The sequence below is a fragment of the Brienomyrus brachyistius genome, chromosome 2, assembly GCF_023856365.1.
Source record: "Brienomyrus brachyistius isolate T26 chromosome 2, BBRACH_0.4, whole genome shotgun sequence".
In the NCBI taxonomy this organism is placed as follows: Eukaryota; Metazoa; Chordata; class Actinopteri; order Osteoglossiformes; family Mormyridae; genus Brienomyrus; species Brienomyrus brachyistius.
Genome location: NC_064534.1, coordinates 7,631,169 through 7,653,035, shown reverse-complemented (window position 1 = coordinate 7,653,035; position 21,867 = coordinate 7,631,169). Strand labels below are relative to the sequence as shown.

The following is a 21,867-nucleotide window of genomic DNA, read 5'->3' as shown; positions in this document are numbered from 1 at the left end:
GGCAATGGACGCTAACACGGCTCGCCGGGTGTCCTCTGTCTGTGTTTGGTGGGTGGGTGGGGGGGCCTATTTACACAAGCAGACACCCTGCGGGGACCCAGCTAATTGGTCACACGGATTGGGCCCCATCTGATTAATCCAGCCTCCACAAAGGCACGGGCTGGTGTCACATGGCGTGGGACACAGAAGGATGGGGGTGGGGTTAGGGTAAGGTTTGCCGAACAAAGCCCTGCAGGCGAAGGAGGATGTGGGGGGGGGGGCAGCTCAGTGGAGCTGATTCTGTGTCTGGGCTCAGCCTGTTATCTGCAACCCCCCATTGCCGCCCGTGGGTGGGGGCATCGGTGCCCCGCCTTGTCCCCCACATGGCTCCAGAGGCCTCATTCCAAATTACCTTCTATTTTGGCAGTAAGGAACCCAGAGTACAGACCCCAGCTGTGTCACAGACGTGGCGGACAGAACAGCCTTTGATGAGACCGCGGACGCAGTATCTGTGTTTCTCCTCTGGCCGTTTTCAGCCGCGCGTTATCCTACCCTATCGCTGCCAGGCTTCTCTACACCTTCGACGTGCAGGCGGCATCGATCTTGCCCGCAGTGAGTGCCGCGCGCTGGCCGGCTCGATGTTTGCGCATAATTAACACCTGATGCAGCCGAGCTCGCTCAAAGGGGTCATTTCGCTAACGAGCTAATTGCCCTCATTGGCTTCTTGCACTCAAATTAAGCTCATCCTACCTGCCTGTTACCCATTCCAGGACTGAAGTTTATGCATGTTAAGCGGCGGCGAAAGCAGAACTCCACGTGTCGATCGTCGGATTCGCGACGGTGATTGAGGCTCGCAGGCTGAAGTTTGACAGCGTGCCGGAGGTTACTTGTGGTTCCAAAGCTGAAGCACGTACAAACGATTCTCTGGGAGATCGACCTGTGGACAGCACCGGCTGGTAGATAAATTACATTTAATAGAGGAAAATGGCTGCAGATTTATTTGATTAGAATCCAGCGCAAATCAGAGCATGAGGGGTTTGTGTGAGTGAAAACACATATTAACGTTACAAGGCAAACGGTGCACGGCAGAATAACAACAGACGCATTTTAAAAACGTATCGGCTGTTTTTTAGAGTGATAGCTGTCCTGACAGCTAAATCCGTTCAGCCAAAACCTGACAGAAAACCAAGAGTAAATTTGAGATGATTAGTGTTTAAGTCGGCATGATCCTGGCCTGTCACCACTTTTCACTCTCACTTGAAAAGGTTGTTAATATTCAAAGGGCGTAATTGCTAAGACGGGTGGGGGTGGGTGGGGGTGGGGGGGGGCTTCCGCCTGCACAGGCTGCGTACGGAGTGCACCTGTGTAAGCGCAGGGATCCTGCTTGCCGTGGTGTGCGTCGTCGTCCAAGAGCTCTCAGGTGGTTAGCCTGAGCTAGGACTCCTGCCCCATTAAACTGTCATTAAAAGAAACCTACTGCTTCCAGCTGCTGCTCGTCCACAATTCCTTGTATTCTGGAGTCTTTCTCTAATGGGAATGAAGACCTTTAGCCTCATAATGAAATGCAACCTGTTTGTTAAGTGGGGAAGATGCTGTCGAAAATGAGAACAGGCATTGTCGACTCGTCATGTGGCGCAACGTATCAAATTGACTGCGTTTGTGTTTGTCTTTTTGTCACAGAAAAGAAGAAAATAATGCTGCGTTTCTCCTGGAAGAGTCCTGCTTCAAACTGTTCCAAGCTGTAAGGTACAGCAGTTCATTTTTTCTCCTCTTAGTCTGTGCTGTTCGTAAGGCCGTTAAATAACTCAAAGGAAACAGTTTATAGATTTTTTTGTGATGCAGGACATCTATGGAGGGAATTCGCTGGTCTCCAGGAAGGCCTTCCTCATGTGGCTTAGAGTGTGGGAGCATAGGCAGTAGCTGTTAAGCAAGGGTTCGGTGTGGGATCGGCGCTTAATGTGGGCAGAATCTGGCTTCGCCGTGGAGACGTGTGGCACCTTCCGGAAAGGCCCACTGGATTTGTTCTGAGGCCTGTAGCCAGCCTATTTGGAAAACTCAGAGTGGGATTATCTGGAATTTTGTGCAGCATATATTAAGCTCCAGTGAAAGTGCTAAGTGAGACATTACCCCAGGGGGCTCCTTCGTGAGGCCAATCCCCGAACCCCCCACCCCCCCAGCCCCCAAATTTACTGGCAGATCCACTTTGAAGGGGGCTGCCAAATTGGCCCCGGGGAGCCTCCAGATCCGAGGAACACAAAGGGCCAGCAGCTGGCCAGAGGGCTGAACACTAGACCCCTTGACCAAAAGGCTTAAATCACAGCAGAGACACTGCTGTTGTACCCAAGTAAGGTTCATGCAGTAAAGCAGTCGATCATATCGAAGTTGAATCAAATTTTATTTCTCATACAGTCATACTCAGTACAGCATGCACTGAAATGCTTGGTAGCCCAACTCCTAGACTGTGTTTTAACAGGAAAGTGCAAAGAAGATAAGAGATAATTAAACATGAAACACGGACAATAAGTATAAGAAGAACGAGAATCATAATCATACAAGCTGTACTTTATCGCTCAGAAGAGCCACCATTAAGCAGGAGCATGAAAGGAGGTGCAATAGATCAACGGGAAGACAGGAAATGAACAGTCAGTGTCCGGGGGTTGGCAGTGAGATATTATCCCAAAGTCACAGCGACACAGACGTGGGAATATACACACACTCACACACGGCCGGCTGGACTGTGACGCATCGGAGGCGTCGCTCTCTGCCGCGGAGAAGCCAGTGAGGATCCGTAGGTGTCTGTGGGTATTTATGTCCCACTGACTCTGGCCTCACAGCAGAAAGAGCAGTTTCCCAGGGGCCCCATTGGTGGGAGCCCCCGCCCCCCCCCCCCGGGCCAGTCCTTCATTACTGTGGGCTTGGTAATGAGTTTTAATGAAAGGCAGGTCCGCTGCTGGTGTTTCCTTACAGTCTGGACCCGGATCTGTAGATTTCAGTTAGCTTGAGCCAGACTTGCATTCATCTCATTATAAAACCTCCAACCCACATCACCTTCTGATTTTTTTTTAAATAGTTAATCTGCTTCTGAGGACAAAGCCTTCTTTTGCCAAGAGGCCCCCTTTCCTCAGATGGCCCCCCACCAAGCTTCCCATCATTCCCAGCACTCCCAGTGGCAGTTTTTTTTTTTTTTTTTTTTGATTGCCCACTGTGCGGGGTAACGTTTAATGATGCATTTCATGGAGTCTTCCATTAAAGGTGCTTCGCTTCCCTGCTTTTTGCTCAAATTATAGAGTCCGTGTTTTTTTTTCCCTGCCTGGCAGCTGCGAGCTTTCATTTCTAACTATAGGCCATGTGCAATTCCTCACGTCACCACCGGTGGCGCACCCCTCTCTGGGTTTTCTGCCCGGTTCAAGCGGAAAAAAGCGAAAGCGAGTCCTTTCGTTCCATCGCCACTCCCGGGCCGAGAGGGACCACTTGGAAAATGTTAATGAATTCAACCGTTGTGGGGGCGGTCTGATCGCTGGGCGTCAAACACAGAGTGTCGCTTTGATTCTCGGCATCTGCTGGTGGGGACCACGTCCCCATCCGGTCATGATGAGATCTCAGCGCTCATGGAGACACATGGCTGCAAACTCACCTCTGTGGAGGATTTACTGGCAACATTGGTGGCTAAGAGCACGCTACCTTGCATGCTAATGCAGCTCCACACTCAAGGAGCTGCCCAGAATGAGAGGCCCTCGCAATCGCCTGTCAGGCCTGTCCACCGCTAACCCCCTCCCCCTGCTTAATTAAACCGGGGTTGGGGGAAGCATTTCTGCAGCAGGCCGCCCTCCACGCTCCAAAAACAGGCCGCCTCCAGCTGCGAGATTTCGAGCTCAGATACATGTGCCGAAATCCGCGCGGGCAGATGCGATAGGCATCGCCCTGTGATGGAAGCTTCTCAGGTGTTTGCCAGAACACAGGAAACGCGTTCCTGCCTGTTAGCCACCACCGCTAATCACACATCTGCGTGATCGGCCCGTATCCTGTTTCATCTGATGGAGGATCCGGCACGTAGCCGTACGAATCCGAGCACCCTGCTCAACACCCGCCCCCTCCCTCCTCCCCCGCCTGTTAGCCGTGTCCCAGTACGCTGCCTGTCTGGGCAGGAATCTCCAGTTTTGGACGAAGAAGTGTTTAGTTCAAGGGCGAAGGGTCCGCCGGCTCTGTAAAAGCAATACGGGCACCTTTACTGTTGTTTTTGGCACAACTGTGTCAAGCCTGCTTGCTGGATGCTGGCATCGCCCCTTAGATTGGGCATGACAGCGAGGGCATGCTGTTTCTATTGGGGAGGGGGGGGGGGTTATCCTGATAACTACAAAAAATTGATTCTAAAAAACGGTCTGTTGGCTAGCTAAGGCTGGCCCACTTGTGGAAAGTAGTTAATGCTCCTGTGTGCCCAGTCATTAGCTGAGTGGATATTTGAGCCTAATCAGTCCTGAAATGATAGTGCTACAGTCTGCCGTTCCATTGGGTTAATTTACATTATTTAGCTCCCCGTGTGGGTTTAAACTGCGTGACGTGTCCTAAACTCAGAGCGGGGAGATGGAGGTCGCTCCCTTGGATAAAACGGCCAAGCGAGGATCTCTCCGTGGGGTCTCTGGGTTTCTGTGGACAGGCTCAGCCCGGTTCGTTGTCTCTGCACCCAGCTGCACGGCCCCGAATTCAGTCGCCAATTATAGATTACGAAGACAAATGGAATTTAGATGAATTTTTAATGAAAGTCTACAAGTGGACATGGTTCCTTTGGGGATGAGATGGTGAGTTAGTTTTTTTTTTTTGGTGAGGAAAGCAATTTATTCAGCAGATAGGATTCATATTAGGGTTAGTTTCTTTCATGGGCTGGAGATACCTTCTACTACTTATCTGCTGTGCATCGCTGCACTGATAAAAAGGCATTTTGCTGTTGCTGTGCAAGAGAGAGGTATCAAAATAACATATAAACCTGCTTCATTGTCACATTTATGTATTTGTTTGTGTTATTACAATGCTATAAAAATATTACGGCACGGCGTGCCCTTGGTGGTGAGCGCATAGATATCTAAATGGTATTTTATATTAATTCCAATTTGTGATTGCCATCGACCTCTCCACATCTGTGAGGCGTTTGCTTTGTTGCCATGAATTAGCCGAAAATTACTGAATGAATAATTCAGCGACTTCTCGAGAAGAGAGCTCTGATGGAGGGCAGCAAGAATAGAAGGTTTCTTTTCTGTATCCGTTGAAAGAGTTTAAGCCTTGGAGTAAACAATTCTGAAACATGTTTACGGTTTCCATCAAGGCTACTTTTCAAGTGTCTCGCACTGCGCTTGAAAACATCAAGGCTTCTCTACACGTAGGTGTACTGTATTAAAGGCTTATGCTCCACTTCTGCCTGATATTTACTTTCTGGCAAGGATTTGCTGAAAGAAATCATAATCCAAGCATTAGACAAACATCAGAGAGCTGAGTGTGACAGGCAGGAAGGAGCTTCAGGTGAAGTGTGCAGGGCACTTTCTGCTGGAGATCCTCACATCTGTACATCTTTCTGCTGGAGATCATCACACCTGTCCCTCTATCTGCTGGAGATTATGACATTTATCTGTATTTCCCGGAGAATATTACTTCTCACCTATATCCTGCTGGACGTCACTGCCCATCCTTCTTTCTGCTGGAGATCATCACGCCTGTCCCTCTTTCTCCTGGAGATCATCACGGCTGTCCCTCTTTCTCCTGGAGATCATCACGCCTGTCCCTCTTTCTCCTGGAGATCATCACGCCTGTCCCTCTTTCTCCTGGAGATCATCACGCCTGTCCCTCTTTCTCCAGGAGATCATCACGCCTGTCCCTCTTTCTCCTGGAGATCATCACGCCTGTCCCTCTTTCTCCTGGAGATCATCACGGCTGTCCCTCTTTCTTCTGGAGATCATCACGGCTGTCCCTCTTTCTCCTGGAGATCATCACGCCTGTGCCTCTTTCTCCTGGAGATCATCACGCCTGTCCCTCTTTCTCCTGGAGATCATCACGCCTGTCCCTCTTTCTCCTGGAGATCATCACGCCTGTCCCTCTTTCTCCTGGAGATCATCACGCCTGTCCCTCTTTCTCCTGGAGATCATCACATCCGTCCCCCCTGTGTCTGTCCCCTAAAAGATCATCACATCTGTTTCTCTTGATGGTGACCTTCTTTCTGCGGATTTTCAGCCACTCGCCCCGCCCGAGCTGAATTCCCACAGAATCGTCTCAATATCCCGTCTTCCCTTCTATAGTTCAGAATCTAAATTTACTGATATGCCTTTGGGGGAGTTTTGTTGAAAAGAGGAAGTAGAGGAGGTGGGATGGACACCACAAAGGCCACAGGAAGTACAGTTATATAGGTCTCAGCAAGAGGAGGAAACCTGACAGGCCTCTATAATTAGTTTAGCGTACTTTTCCCAAGCAATTCACATTTTTTTGTAAGTTATCCCAGTCTTTCAAACATCAAACCTCAAAAGAGTCAAAACAGTCATATTAGTCTGGATGACTGACATTTCGGAGAATAAAGCGATGTCTTTATTTCTTCCACCTGAGGGGCAGGATGGACTTAATACCAGGAAAGGGAAAATGTCTCGATGCTGGTACACTACAGGGAGATAACTGCAAGCTCAAAGCAACTTTAATCCAGAGGTATCCAGAGGTAAACAGCCTCATGTCAATCATTCTCGCCGCTCAGACCTGCATCTGGGACCTTTTCACCCAGTTTTAGGTCGCTGCGCCGCGTCTTGCGAATTCAGACTTTCCTCTCGATGGCTCTCAGACGGTTCCCTGACCTCAGCGCATGTCTTCGTCATGCTGAGCCCGTGTTTCCACGCGTACGGCCTGTGATCTATAGCCCTGGCAGCTGAGTTAATGAAACTTTTCCATTAGAAGGATTGCATGACGCAGCTAATATGAGGAGCTGGTAATCAAAGATCTCCGCTGATACAACGTGGAAAATTAGTTATTGAGCATCCGTCCTCCCCTCGATGAGTATGCGCCCCCCCCCCCCCCCCCCCCCCCCAGCAGTGCAAGAAATTAGCACAGACCCATGGGATTGCCGTCTCTTTAATTGAGACGTGCCGTATGCAGCCTGGAGATGATGCAAAGGGTCTAAAATAGTTCACCACCTCCTCCCAGTCAGTATTATTTACTTAATACCTCAACACTGTCAGCACAGAGGGCTCTGTCTCTCTGACCACTCAGGAGTATTATAGGTAAAATAATTTTGACATGATAATTAGGTATTGTATTGGTGGGGTGAGAGTGATTATAGCTTAATTACTATGTAAATTTGCAAATGAGACTAAGTGTTAATCTGGTTGCTTATCTGAAGTATGTACACAACTCTGCAAAGGCCCAAAGCACGTTATTGGATGTCTTGGTTTAAATTATGAACAACCACTCATCTAAAACTGTTACTTTGATCCTTACTGCATGAGAAACGTTGAAAGGCCTGTCTTATCTGCCCTTTGTTTGGCAGGACAATGTCAGGGGGGGGAATAGTGAGGAAAAATGAAAGGCCAGATCTCCTTGGGGTGGAATCTGTCTGAGTCTGTCCACACAGACACACCCTTGGTTGTTCCTGTGTTAAAGTTAGACAGTCATGATTCACAGTCTGTGGATCAGTCGCCTCTGGTCCTGGTGTCTTATTGGGTCTCAGCGAGCACCCTTTGTCCCAATCAGCACTTTCGGGCTGTTTTTAGAACCTGCGCTGTGCTGTGTACTCTTATCGCAGCTTGGAAAGGGTAGTGCCCTTATGGTGAGGGGGAGATGTTGAGCAATGGAGGGAGATAGGGAAAATGGGAAAGAGAGAGAGAGAGAGAGAGAGGAAGAGAGGGAGAAGGGGAGAGGGAGTGAGAGAGAGAGAGAGAGAGAGGCAGCCAGGAAAGGTATACATGTCACACAGAAAGATTTAGAGCAAGAGAGAGTGGAAAAGAGACAGAAAGGAAACTGGACAAGTGCTAGAGGTAGAAAAGTAATGGAAATATAGGGAGAGAGAGAAACAGAAAGTAGAAGAGAGAGAGAAAGAAGGAGAGAGACAGAGAGTGGACGAGATAGAAAAATTGATAAGTAACAATGGAGGAGAGACAGACAAAGGAAGACAGCTGAGATGTGACCTTTGTAACCTGCATGATACCACTGGTGCTAGCGATGCAACTGGGGACACATGCTGATTGGCTGACAGACGTGACTCAGGGCCACTGCAAGACAGCTTCCTGTCAAGATCACGGGCACCACGCAGGTGATGGAGGACTTACACTGCCAATCCTGCGTCACGCCCCCCCACCCTGCTGTGAGCGGCTTAGTGTGACCTTAAAGGAGCCGGTACAGGATTTACGGACCTCGGTAACCTTTTCGCTTGTTCGCCTAACGCAGAAAGCGTCCACAGTGACCGTCACGAACGCAGTCAAAGGCTAACGACCTGTTTAAGGTCTGTCTCCGCGACGTCCTGTCTAAACGCTACATCCCAAGCACAGCCAATCACAAGGCGCCCCACGGTATTAAGGGTGTCACTTCCTGTTTCCCGTGCTCGGCTCTTTAGCAGATTAGCATCCTGCTCACCGAGGCCGGATTGTCCCTGACCTGCATGGCACATCAACCATCAGCTGTAGGTGTAGCCTGCTGATCAGCGGGGTGGAAAATCAGCCAACAGTCCTGGCACCGCCCCAGAAAAAGAGATCCGAGCGAATTTGCTCCTGTTGTTTTGATCTCATACCGTAACCGTATGTTGCTTATTTTCCTAGCAGCCTTTCAAAGCGACTTGTCCGAGTGATTTTGAGGAGCCGTCGCTGCCTTCCCAGATTATTGTGAAAGGATTAAGTCTATCATCACACCCGAATTTACACCGCAGCAGCAATTATTTAATCGGTGTTAATACGGCATACGGCTGTAAAACGCACCACCACCCGAGTCAGTCAGCGTGTCTGTAAACAGACATCTCCTCTTGGGTGTGATAAGCTAATGCAAGATAGCAAGTTCTATGTGCAGAGGGGAATCTCTCTTGAGTCCAATAATGTCCAAAGTCCAGATCATCTGGCAGCAATGTAGCCTCTGCGGTCCTGCTCTTTTCCTTTTTTCTTTAACAGATCCGAATGTCAAAATGTGTGACGTGTCACGTCTCTCCCTCCCATTTTTAAATGTCTATGTTATCGATGAAACTAGACTTTATGTGTCTTTGGTCCATAGCCTCTGTTAAAGGAAGCAGGAAGTCTTTGTGTTTGCCTGTTTTTTAAATTTTTTTTTCCACTTGTGTGGTGAAGATGGATATCTGCGACGGCTCTGTGTCACCAAGGACCTAATTCTCACACTGCGGCTTCGGTGGCGAAAAGCTGCATAATTAAAGTCTTCCACTTGTAAGGAATGCGTGTCTTTGTCAGTGCATACAGGCGTGGGGCCATAGGGGCACTGGCCCCAGATGAGAGCTGATTGGCCCCCAGAGTGCAGCCTCTCCTGTCACTCAGCGATTCCAAACATATCATTGGCTAATCCCTCTGCACATAGTCATAGCTGGAAGGTGCTTTTCAGAGGCTCAAGTCTCTCCTTGAGGTGCCTCTGAAACTGGCCGCCTCACTGGCCGCCTCACAAACAGAGGCGAGGTTACGTTTTGAACGGCCCTCTCTTCTCAGGAGGCCCCCAGGCTCCTCGAGGCCCTTTTGACTGATGAGAACGCAGCCTGCCCGTGGGAGAGCAGCCCTACCTTTGTCTCCCGCTAATCCACCAACACGGCCAGATTTGTCATAAGACTCAAGCTCCTACTGCTTTTCAAATTGCAGATGCATAATTTTCTCTTCCACTGCGCGACTCCAACACCGTGCTTAGAATTTGACGTGAAGACTATGCAGAGCACGCGTTTAGCTTCTTTGTTTTCATGTTGATTTACCTTTCCCATCTGAGGCTGACGAGGTAGAGGCCTGTTTCACGCTGGCTCTCTGGCTGACATTGTCTGTTTTTTTTTCCTTTTGTTTGGTCTTGTTGGCTAAGGAGACCCAGCTGGGTTTCGGAAATGAGGCGTCACCGTGTCCGTGGTCAGGGGTCCCCTCAAAGCCCGTCCCCTGGCAGACTCAACCCAGGGTAGTGAGGTAATAGAGTGTTAGCCTCTCACTCCTCCCCGTTCTCTGACCACACGACATGCCAGAGAGATCTCCACGGACAGCTTATGAACTGGGAAACGCTAATGGCGCACGCGGTTATGCGGGATGTAATTGGAATGGTTCCATCTAAATTAATTAAATGCCTCCTTTTCTCTAGTAGCCGGAGTGAATCATGGAACGTCGACATGCCAGACGGCAAAACACGTCAGGAACCGCGCCCAATCGATATGCTCGCCATAATGGATGATGCCGAGGGTCCGCGGAAACAGATCCGAAGCGTTTTAGGGTCCGATTCGTCTCCGATAAACATCCAGCATTTCGCCCCCTGTCTTGTACCCCCCGACCAGTGGGAGGGCCTCATCCTACTCTCAGGTTCTCTCGGTTGATTGACAGGAGAGCAGACAATTCACACAGCCCAAGTCTGTGACCCCATTCTTCAAGGGGTTGTGGCTATTTACATAAACACCATCTGGCCGGCTTCGGCTAACTCGTCTCGCCACCAAATCGCGAAGCAGATCGCTGACGTTCCAGAGGCCTGCAGGATGGGGTGAGAGGCTCTCACAGCTATCTCCCATTGTTCCGTGTTTGTCTCCCTCTTGTTTACTTTGGCGGCGATCTTATCGGGTACACCCTCTCCTTTTTCCGCTTGTATTCCTGGCTCCTTGCATAGGAAGCGTGTCACAAAGGACAGGTTGGATTCCAGTTGGTAGACAAATAAAAAAAGGAAAAAACCCATTCGCATCGTGGATGCTGAGATCAGACGGGGAGGGTGGTCACACACAAAGAAGCAGCCCTCGAAAAGAAGACTTTTATGTTTCGTTAAAATCTAGCCAGCAACAGCCAGAGCAGTTAAACCAGATTTTATTGTGAGTTTGAGCTAAATGTGGTCACATTTGTAACATTATCAGGATCTATTCAGATAGGAAACCTTTTATAGGGACCATTTTTCAGCTTGACCCTGGCTGGAAGGCACACCCTCACAATGTGACACAGCCCATGCAGTGAGCAGTGATTTACGGGGGCGTTGGGAGGGGGGAGGGGACATTTGTGGGTCTGTTTCTTGTTGTGTGGATGCCCTCGAATTTAGTCGACTGGACGTCTGCATCACTTTATTCCATCATCGCCTTCCGCCACCCTAGCCACTGTCCCCGAGTCACCCTGGCCTACGCTGAAGCCAATGTCTGCGCCCAGGGACAGTATGGTGGGGGGGGGGGGGGGTGCTGGCTGTTTATGTGTACCAATACCGATCCAGCTGCACTTCGATGCCGCCCATTTTCACGTTGTTCCTTTTCCTTGTATCATTCTGGTTATAATTTAACCAGCGTTGTGTTTTTTAATGGTGTTGATGCAGTACCGCGCGCTATCCGGTAATGGTCCTCCAGTCTGGCCCAGTAATCAGAGGTATCCACAGGCCTGTCACTAAGAACCTTTCCTTCCACGTTTGGCCTGGGACACAAGCCAAAATGAAGGGTGACTAATTCACCTTTCATTCTTTTATAAACATGCCTGTTACTCTTCCATTTAAGCTCATTAAGCTCAGACTCTGCAGCCCCTATCGCACTCTGCCGACGGTCATATTTCAGTGAGTTACTAAAGGATCCCGCCACTTCTGGAGTTATGTTACTCTTAATTAGCACCGACTGTTCATATCGTTAAACTATTTATCTTTTTTTCCAACAACAACAAACACACTGCAGCGTTGTCTGTTATTAACACGACGCAGGCACTGCGTAGGGCAGCCCGATTTGAGGACCCAACTACTGGAACACGAGTCCCCGGGTTCTCTCATGGGTGCAGTATGCCGTAGGTGGGTGTAAACCGAGTTCATTTAAGCTTTAGGATAGCGTGTGGGGAGAGTTTCCTGCTTAAGAAGCTGTGCGAGTCTTTAGCATGTCTCTGGGAACACGGCTGCGAAAACATTTAAATGAGTGTGAGACACAGTCCCTCTGGTGGGGGGGGGCGTGTAGCACGTCAGTACCATCACGGTGCTGCTGTTGACATGTGATGCTAGCTGGACTCACAGGAGAGCCGTGCAGCCTTAAGATACCCCCCCGGCCGCCGCTCTGAATGCGAGGAGAAGCATTACCTGCAAAGGCCATAAGCAGGCCGTCGTCTGTGTCCCCCTAAATGCACCCGGTCCCCATTTGCATAATTTGATTAGTATTTAATGACGGGTGGAGATTAAACACTCGCATCTCCCTCTGATGCATCCTCCATCGTTATGCTCCTCCGGAGGCGGGTATCTTCCTCACCCAAGCCTCAACACGTGATTGCTGATTGGCCGGAGCCGACGCTGTGCCTTCTGAGTGGCTAAGATCGCAGCCTCTAGGTATTTTGAAATCCCCCCTGTTTTTCAACCAGATTTCGCCATCTGGGAGCGCGTGGCTGTGTCCGGAAGCTTTAACGCTGTGGCTAAGAGAATAATCACATCGCATGTGTGCCCTTGAGCGAGGCCCTTTGCCCCTGCTGTTCCGGCGGTGCAGCATAAATGGCCGGATCCCGCACTCTGACCCCAACCTTCACTCTCACCTGTACATGTGTGTGTCTCGTGGGAGAGGGAGATTGGTTACACCATAACTATAAAGGGATTCCATTCCAAAATGTCATTATTTTGAAGCTTCTGCTTTTAAGTCACCTCCCAGTTTTGGTTGCCTGTCCCAGTGACCAGTGACCATGACCTCGGCCACACCCAGTCACATTTCTGCCCATTTCTGATCTTTGGATTCAGGGCTGTGTGCGACTCTAGTTAGGGCTCGGTGTTTGTAATCAGAAGGTCACCAGTTCAAATCCCCTAATTGTCAGAGTGATTTCCCAATTGGGCCCTTGAGGAAAACCCCTAATCTCGCCTTGCTCCCAGAACCGGCTGACACCGCTCTTTCCGTCGTATGTTCACTGGAGAGGAGCGCATGCCGTTACCCCCACCACGCCCAGTCACATTTTACCAGGGTTTCTGGCCATTTCCAGTACCTACAGTGTACATTTACAGTGAGAAGCGGAGAGCGAACGCGTCCTTGTGCTCTCCCTGTCATCCTGGCGCGGTTATTGCAGCTCTCTGTTTTTACACGTGGCCACAAATTTCCGACAACTTCAGGGAACGAAAGGGAGAGCCGGATGGCTCCCGCCGGTGGTGAGCGGGGCAGCGTGAATGACGCAGGAGGAGGAACGGCAGCGAGCGGGGCTAGTCTCTCAGAGAGCGCCCCCCCCCCCCTTTTCACGGCGCTCATTAAAGCGTTCCGGAGCGGAGCGCCGTGAATGACGTGGGGGGTGGGAGAATGGCGGTGAAGGCCGAATCTTGCCGTTTTTATTCACTCGCTCCACATTCTTCCCTGCATTTCGACGAGAATACTGTTGTCACTCAGCCTCTGAATGAGATTCATGGGTAGAGGGCAGCCCCCCCCCCCCCCTTAAAAAAACATCTCTCCTTTGAAAACGTGTCTCTGCGCTATAGAGAATTTCCATCTTTATTTATAAATGTAAGAGATTTATATTTAATATCCCAAATGTCCACGGCCTGGATTGGAGGAACAAGAAAAGTTGTATTAAATTATTAACTTGATTAGATTAAAGGATCAGCTATTGTCTGCTGTGATTTATGGATGCAATTCGCTGTCTCTACATGTAAGGAGGGTTCCCGGGAATGAGAGCACACGGGGTGAGGGGGGGGGCACAGGAGGCTGTAAATCTGGCCCGCAAGATGGCCGTCGCCTAATTAAATAAAAAAGCGCTCGTCTTTTAATCCTGCCTCTGCCTGCCTATCACACGGCCATTTTAATACGTTCAGACCCTTGGCAGGAATTCAGCTCTGAAGTAAAGAGAACACAGGCCCTCTAGGGTGGTGTGTGGCTCGGTGTCCGTGATCGGAAGGTCGCTGGTTTAAACCCCATGGGCCGCTGAGCGAGGCCCTTAGCACCCACTGCTCCAGGCACTGGCTGGCCCTGTTTTCTTACAATTGTGCGATGCTTTGGACAGAAGCTTCTGCTAAAAAAAAGGAATGTAGACATCAGCGTAATAACAGACTCGCCCCCAACAGGTGCTCCCGTAGCCCACGCACTCCGCCGCTGATCTGTGACGCATTTCGGCACGCTAATCCGATGTAGCCGCGCATGTCGCGCCGCGGGCTCGGCCTGTTTCCCCACGGCGTGTCCGGCAGTGCTAACGAAAGCCTGGCCCCTCCCCCTCACAGGGCCGACAGATACAGCGCCCCCTGAGGAAGACCCGTGTGCCACCATGAAGACCGGCACCTTCCTGCTCTACTTCAGCCTGCTGCATGCCGTCGGTGCCGGTTTCCCAGAGGACTCTGAGCCCATCACTGTATCCCATGGCAACTGTGAGTACCCAAGGGTGCATCCCATAATTCTCCCGAGAATGCGGTCGGAATCCAAAATGTGACCCAGCACCCAGGGAAACCACTGGTGAATTCTGAACGGCCGTCGGACAGTAGCATGTTTGTCCATCACAAACATTTCGCTGTTGCTGGGAGGGAGACTTTTTTTGTGTGGTTCTAGAACTATCTCAGAACTCTGTACACTCCGGTTCTTCACCTCATGCTAATTAATCCGAGGTCCAGCCGCCATCGGCGCTCATGACTCATCATATGTGAGTTTACAAATCCCGGAAAACATGAGAGACCTTCAAGGCGTACGCACTGCGAGGGCGATTAACAGCATCTGGTGCTGACCTTGCCGGGGGGAGGGCGGGGGGGGCCGGAATTCCCCCTCTGAGAGCCCGATTCTCGCCCTCAGACACCAAGCAGTACCCAGCTTTCATTGGCCACAAGCCCGGCAGAAACAGCACGCAGCGGCACAAACTGGACATCCAGCTGATCGTGGTAATGAACCGGACCCTCTACATCGCCGCCAGGTGAGTCTGCCGACACCATGAATTCTTCCTGTCACATTGCCGTGAGTTTGCACTTTTTTTTTGAGGATCTCGTGTGAAGGCGTGCAGTAGCAGTGTGCCCCCTAAGACTGGGGTGAAATGTCCCCTTATTTATCATACCCCTGACTGGCCATGGTGGTCCGGTAGAGGTTCTATGTGTTCCAGGCGTTTGGTTGTCCGATTTGCAAGCAAGCCCCTCCCCTTATCACTGAGCGGGCAGTGACGGGGGGGTCACGCCCTCTGCGGTATGGCAGCACACATCTATGTTTAACCACCTCCTCTGAGGAGGAGAACATGGACCCCCGCCGACCAATTCAGACAAGGGAGTCATCGTCACAGCCTTCTGACAAATAGAGGGGCAAACTGGGGGTCGCGGTGCCAGGGGCCCGCTGGGCGGAGTGAGGGGCCACCTTGCGCAAGCTCATTAGCAGGTTATACTCCGCGGAATCTGACTCGTTTCGCGGCTTCTGTCATTCAGGAGGGGGCCCCAGGGTCAACGATCGAAGCGGCGTAAACAGAAAGACACGGAACCACGGTTCATGACAGCGAAGATATCGCTCTTCTCAGAAGCCCGTGCATCTTCAAAGACGTGACAGCTGAAAGCACGCTGTAAGCAGATGAGTGTAAGCGCATAGATCTGATGGAGATCCAGGAAGACTGAGGAAGTTTAGTCAAAGTTCATACCCTAGAAAGTTACAGTGTGAGATGTGTGTTGACAAGAGTAGGTCTATGGAGGGAACAAGAGGTTACAAAACTGTATATTTGGGGCATGCTAGAAAGCAGGGGTCTTAAACTTCCTGGGCTGGAATCACTGACTAGGAGCTCCTCTGCTAATGATAAGGATGATGGTGTCAAATCGTTTTTTTGTTCTGTGTCAAAATTGATCTTTATACAGGCCAGAATTGATAATGAATTAAAAATGCGCTGAGGACCGTTTTCAGAGATGGATATCTCAGGTCCAGAAAGTAAAAAACCATACCAAGATTACTACTAGCCAGGGAAAGGGTCACAGTCGCAAAGTATTCAACTGGTTGGTTGAAACAAAATCTTGGTCTGAATTTTTTAGACCTGAACTGTCTCCTTCGGGCTGTACTAAACTGTCTCAGGTAGTTTGAGAAGGACTTTAGTCCTGTGCAGTGAGTCGGACACTGAAAAGGGAACATGGATTTTAAGCAGTGAGGGTCATTTTGGATAGAAGACAAGCTCATTCCCGTGGTGCTTCTGGACAAACAGGGTCTCCACGTTCCGCCAAGGCCTCATAGACGCCTTCCGATGCTCCTCAGAAGCCGCCTGGCATCCAACCCCGCGCGAACACGCCGACACGCTCCATCAGGCACCGTCTGCGACGTGTCAGGGGGTGTCAGAGCCTCGAGACGCTCGGCCTCCCGGCCTCTCGGGCCTGATCTGCTGAGCCTCGCCACCGTTTACTTGTTCTTTCCATGCAGTGATTGCTATGGAAATGTGGAGCGTTTCAGTTTCTTGGTGATGGTGCTTCCTGAATTTGCTCATTTCTTCTCTTACCGGCCTCCTTATTCTCTTACTGTGTTATTATGTCTTACTGCTGTTATTATGATGATTGTTGTTATTACGTTCCATCTAGTCGCGGTCGTCTGCAGGTCACTGTATAGGCAGCATCCTTCCGGAACTTTCTGCCCCCCCCGCCTGCATCTTCAGGCTTCCCTTTGGCGTCTTCATCGTTTCGACGGTCGCACTGCGCTGTGCACATATTCATTAGTCGGCAGACGTGCTTGAAGTCATTGAAAGTCATGGCTGGGTCGCATGGTCCTTTCAAAGCCGTGTGTTACCAAGAGCCCCACAGAGGCCCTGAGGAATCTTTCAGATGCCAGTGCTCGGTCCAGCTCCTCGCACCCCGGTCCTGACCCCCGTCCTGTCTGTGCCAAGCAGACGCAAGGGCCTCGACGGGGGCCTCTGGGAAACGAACCCTCGACCCGGCGGTGGCCGGGCCTGACCGGCAGCACCCCAGCCGCCGCTTGGCCAGCCGGCCCCACAACCCAGGGCCGTGCTCTTGTGGCCGTGGGACGCAGCGCTATGAAAGATGGCCCGCTAGCCTGTTGCCTGCTGGCTGAACCCCTCAACCCGCCCCCAGCCCCCAGAAATGCCAGCTTGCAAGTGGCAGGTCTCCCCACAACCCCCCCCCCCCCTCCACAACACAAATAGAGGGCATTGTAGGAATTCCCTGCCCCCGCTGCACGTTTCCACGGCGACGCCACCCACCCTTCGTCTCTGGCCTTGATTGAGGGTGGGAATCAGGGGGGATTAGTTGAGCGTTCCCGCAGCACTGGGGCAACCTGCGAAAATAAAATAGGCGAGGAGGGGCTCTTCTGGGGCCACGGTGGAGGCGAATCGGTCCCGCTCATTGTGTCGGCTCGAAAATCCAGTTATGGCCCCTCGGTGATGCAGATGACGGCGCCGCCTCTCAGAACTGACTGCCGCCATGGGCCCGCGGACGCCGCTGTGATTTAACGCCTTAGATACGGTACATTTGCACCCCATTTCGCTCCTGCTTGATTGTGGGGGTTTGAGATCGGGGAGCAGGGAGCAGAAGAGCCACAAAGGCCCTTCCTGTACATGGTCCTCTTATGAGGGGGGTGGGAAATGGCGCCGGGTGGGGGAGGGGCCCCTCATGGGTCTTAGGTGTGTGCCGCATACTAATGCCGGCCCCCTTTCTATGGTGTGAGCCAACGCCTTTCACAGTGGAGCACCAGATGGACTGCCCTGGCCCGCAGTCACCCCAGAAGTGTTATGAAAACGCCGTTCTTTAACACAAAGGCGTTCTGTTCACGCCGCGCACGTCCAAGTCTCCCCCCTTTCCCAGCGAAGGGCCCGCTCAGATTGGAGGCGCGGGGGCCCCCGTTTGCTACTCCTAGCAGCCCATTGTATTTCTGCGGCGTTCTGGAATTCCAGTTAATCCAGTAACCTGGAGCTGGAGCTCTGCTCCGCCGCATATTGACAGACTAGGATAAAAATGTGGAATCCCGTTTCACGTTTTATCCAGGCACCGTAACAGGCCACCCGTTTTGGGGCCTTTGGACAGACAGATGGCATCTGTGGACCGTTTCTGGCGTTGGAGCAGCTGGGATATGGTTCAGTAGTGTGGGGTCTGTTCAGTGACCTTTGCCGGAAGATATTGGGAGCAGAGGGGTGGGGGGGCGAGCGGATGAGGTCCCGCACGTGCGGAATTTAAAACCCCGGCTGGGGCATCCCACTCGCCAGGACACCGGAGCAGGAAATGCTGAAAGCGGAGAGGGAGCAGGTGGGACGCCGTGAGACGTCACCGGGCCGCGTATCACCGTACACTCTGTCAAAGTTCAGGGAGGGGGGGTTGGGGATTAATGTCTGTGGGTGTGAAAACTGGGGTATGGAGTATGAGAAGCGCTCTTTTGGGGCGCTGGAGCGGCCAGCGAAGAATTTGGCGAGAGGAAACGAAAAACACCTCCGGGCACGCAGAGGTCGGTAGCAGCATATTCCGCATTCCCCGAGGGGGAGGGGAAAGCCACACGCAGACAGGAATAAAGACATGGCTTCTCGCTCAACCCGTTAAGAAGGGGGGGGCACAGGAAGCGGAACCCTTTGCCCACAATAACCGTCAAGTAACCCTAGTCAATAGGGAGGGTTATATCAACCGCGGCTCGCTTGGCCTGTTTGGTGATGTGACGTTAAGCCGCCGCCCACCGGCACCTTAATAAATCCAATTAACGAGAGCACACACTTGAGCCAGACGTCATTACGTGGGAGGGACAACGTGTCGTAGCCAGCGGCATATACAAGGGCAGAGCCACAGGGTCGCCGACCCCCGCTGAAAGCTGATTGGCTCCAGAAGTGTCACTCACTGATTCGCAACATATCATTGGCTAATAATAAGGTTGGCCTCTCATTATAAATTATGGCCCTTCTTATGTCCCCTGACATTAAAAAAAACCCTGAAACTGCCCCTGGTTGGAACAGAGCTCCACATGGTGGTCTGACCTGACAACCCCTGCTAGTGAAAAGGGGCCCTACAATCACTATCGGCAGCTGTAGGAATGACCCTGAATATTGGCACCAGAGGCCTGGCCTCTCAGTGAGAGCAAGTGGCCCGAAACCCATTTAACTGAGCATTAACCCCTCCCTGCAGGACCCACACCCTTCAATAGGGCCTCACACAATCTGAAACTTTATTGACTGGGATGGATTTCGGCCAGCAGTGTCATTGAGCAGGGGGAAACTGCCGGCCGGAGCAGGAGCGTCCGGAGCTAGCCAACTCGGGACGAACCGCGCGTATCTGCGCAGAGCGCGACCAGCACGTGAGCCACGCAGATGTGCGATTCGGACGTGTGACCGGCAACTGCGTGAATGAAGGCTCTCGGAGACAGAGAGAGAGGGAGTGACAAGCCATCCGTGTTTCGGCGATCCTTCGTCGACCCATTTCCACTGCGTGTTCCCGTCCGTTCGGCTGAAAACGCAGTGCACTCCATTTGCATAATTAGCCGGCAGTTGTGTGCCAGAAGAGCTGGAACTCCCCACGCCTTTCATATACAAAGCTCATTTCCCTCCTAGTAAACGTGTCCCCCGTGATTAAAAACACATTTGCAAGTAGCCTTAAACAAATTAAGCCATTTTTTCCCGCCCCTTTTACCGCCTGGCCCCCAGCCCTCCCCCATTTTCATTTTCCGGCAGCTTCCGTACACGTGCGCCTCGCTCGCCGGCAGGCACTACCTAACCCACGGCTTTATGACTTCCAGATGCCGGCCAGCGACGGCCCGGTTAGCCAGCCTCTCCGCCGAGACGCGGCAGCTCCTCCGCGCCTTAATGACCGCGGTATAAAATTCCCGTGGCTGAGTGCTGCGTCTAATTGACCTGAACGGCTCAGAGTGACTTGCCACTGCACCCCCCCCCCCCCCCCCCCGTAAACTTTACTACTGCACAAAGAGGCCTTTGTTCCCACGGTGACGGTGCTTAAAACCTCTGTTGACTGTTTGTATTGGAGGACCGGACGGGAAGGGGGGGCAGCCTATTTTACAGAAAGATGAACTGTCGCTTGCGTACACAAGACAGGGGGGGGTTTTAAAAACGGTTTGCTGCCTTTTCAGGGATCACATATACGCTGTGGACATGGACACCATGAACTCGGATGAGATCTTCTTCAGTAAGGTGAGCATCGCGTCCCTGTGTTATGGGAGGGGGGGGGATTGCCCATAGTTTGCCCCTTCAAGAGATCCTTTCTATACTCTGATTAACTGGCTGATGTCATGGAGCCCCCTCCCACCCTAGTTGTACAGACAGCATGCTACCCACAAGCCCTCTTTCATGGGGAAGCTCTCAGCTCCACTGCAGAATCACACATCTGGCCTTTTCCCTACAGAAGCTGACGTGGAAATCCCGACAGCCGGACGTGGACACCTGTAGAATGAAGGGCAAGCATAAGGTACCTGCAGCCTGCTTCTGTCCCAAGCTTTGGGGGAGGGTGGTGTTCGTTGCCATAAATCTAATGGCATTTCCCGTTCTTGCCCGATTCAGTCTTCACAGTGGCAATCACAAAGATTACCTTGTAAGTACCGGAGGAACAAAGGTCTGTTTTCTATCAGCGCGGGCTGTGATTACACGGCCATCAGATCAGGCCTGCACTTTACATAAATAATCGGCTGGGGTCAGCGCCGTACTGAGCGCCGTGACGTCGCGCCCCCCCCCCCCCCCCCCACCTCGCTCCTCATGCTCACTGACTTACTTTCTCTCTCCCCAAGGATGAATGCCACAACTTCATCAAGGTCCTGCTCCAGCAAAACAATGACACCTTGTTTGTGTGTGGGACCAACGCTTTCAATCCTGCCTGCCGAACGTACAAGGTATCGCTTTCCCTCCTTTTTGGTGGGGTGGGGGGGGTTGGCGGGTAGCCTGTGGAAAACATGCAAGGGACTTTTATCGCCAAACTCTGGCGAGGTTTCACAGAAGGTCTCAGAGTCGCAGCTCTGCTTGGTCATTATGGCACAGACTCGGTATTAAAGTAAACACGATCACAGTTTTCCGTGTAACAGGGACTGAATTCTTATGAGTCCATTAATGCTTCGCCAGCTTTCAAGCTGGAACTGACATTTAAAGATGGCCTCATTTCACACAGACACTGACATTTAAGGATGACCACAGCCAAGACAGTAACTCATCAGTGAGGAAATCCTGTTCCCAGAATGCTCTAGGGAGGAGTCAGCTGACCGCTCGGGGGAGGAGCCAAGCCCTGTCAAATCGGCGATAGTTTCCGAAGTTTGTGCAGTTAGCTTGGGGTTTAGCTGAATAAAATTGCAGAAGGTGAATAAACTCTCCACGGTTCTGTAATCAATTAAATATTCAGGGGACTGAAATCGTCCTTAATCAGCCAGCTGAAGCTACCTCTGAGTCTCTGAAGCTACCTCTGTGCTGCCTAATACCTCAAAAAAGCAAAGAAATACGTCTGTTTTTCTGTTTACTCAGTCTGTTTAAGGCGGCTGTCCAGTCTGACCCTGGGAAGTTTTACCATCAAAGGGCTTCTGCAGTAACAGTCATTACTTGTTGCTCTCCAGTTCTGTCCTGCAGCCGTGGATTCTGTGTGTTCAAGCATCACATCATCATCATGGGCACTTAATATCATATAGGTGGTAGCCCGATATCCAGGCTGTACTGCAGTTGGTAAATTCCAATAGGCTGTGGCTACATAGGCACCATCCTGTTACTGATAGCACTTATCAGTGACACCACAGTGGAGTCTGTTGCAGCTGATGATTTGCACTTGTGCTGCGGGTGTCGGCCATATGCAGTTTGCTTTTCTGGGCTTTAGGTGTCAAGGCGTGTGAGGGTGACCCCCTCGCCCCCCCCCCAGTCCCAACATGAAACGTGTGTCGGCGCATTACTGGAATGACCT

General features: G+C 51.4%; 1 protein-coding gene across 2 annotated transcripts in view; it reads left to right on the top strand.

The window, feature by feature from the left end:
* The window catches only part of sema6a (sema domain, transmembrane domain (TM), and cytoplasmic domain, (semaphorin) 6A), a 75,231-nt gene that overhangs the window by 18,333 nt on the left and 35,031 nt on the right, over positions 1–21,867 (top strand). For both annotated transcript variants that reach the window (XM_048995227.1, XM_048995220.1), the window contains exons 2-7: positions 1,660–1,725; positions 14,284–14,427; positions 14,843–14,960; positions 20,069–20,129; positions 20,341–20,403; positions 20,720–20,821. In XM_048995227.1, coding sequence (XP_048851184.1) covers positions 14,328–14,427; positions 14,843–14,960; positions 20,069–20,129; positions 20,341–20,403; positions 20,720–20,821 — 444 coding nt within the window. In that variant the 5' untranslated portion in view covers positions 1,660–1,725; positions 14,284–14,327. The remainder of the gene's footprint in view (positions 1–1,659; positions 1,726–14,283; positions 14,428–14,842; positions 14,961–20,068; positions 20,130–20,340; positions 20,404–20,719; positions 20,822–21,867) is intronic.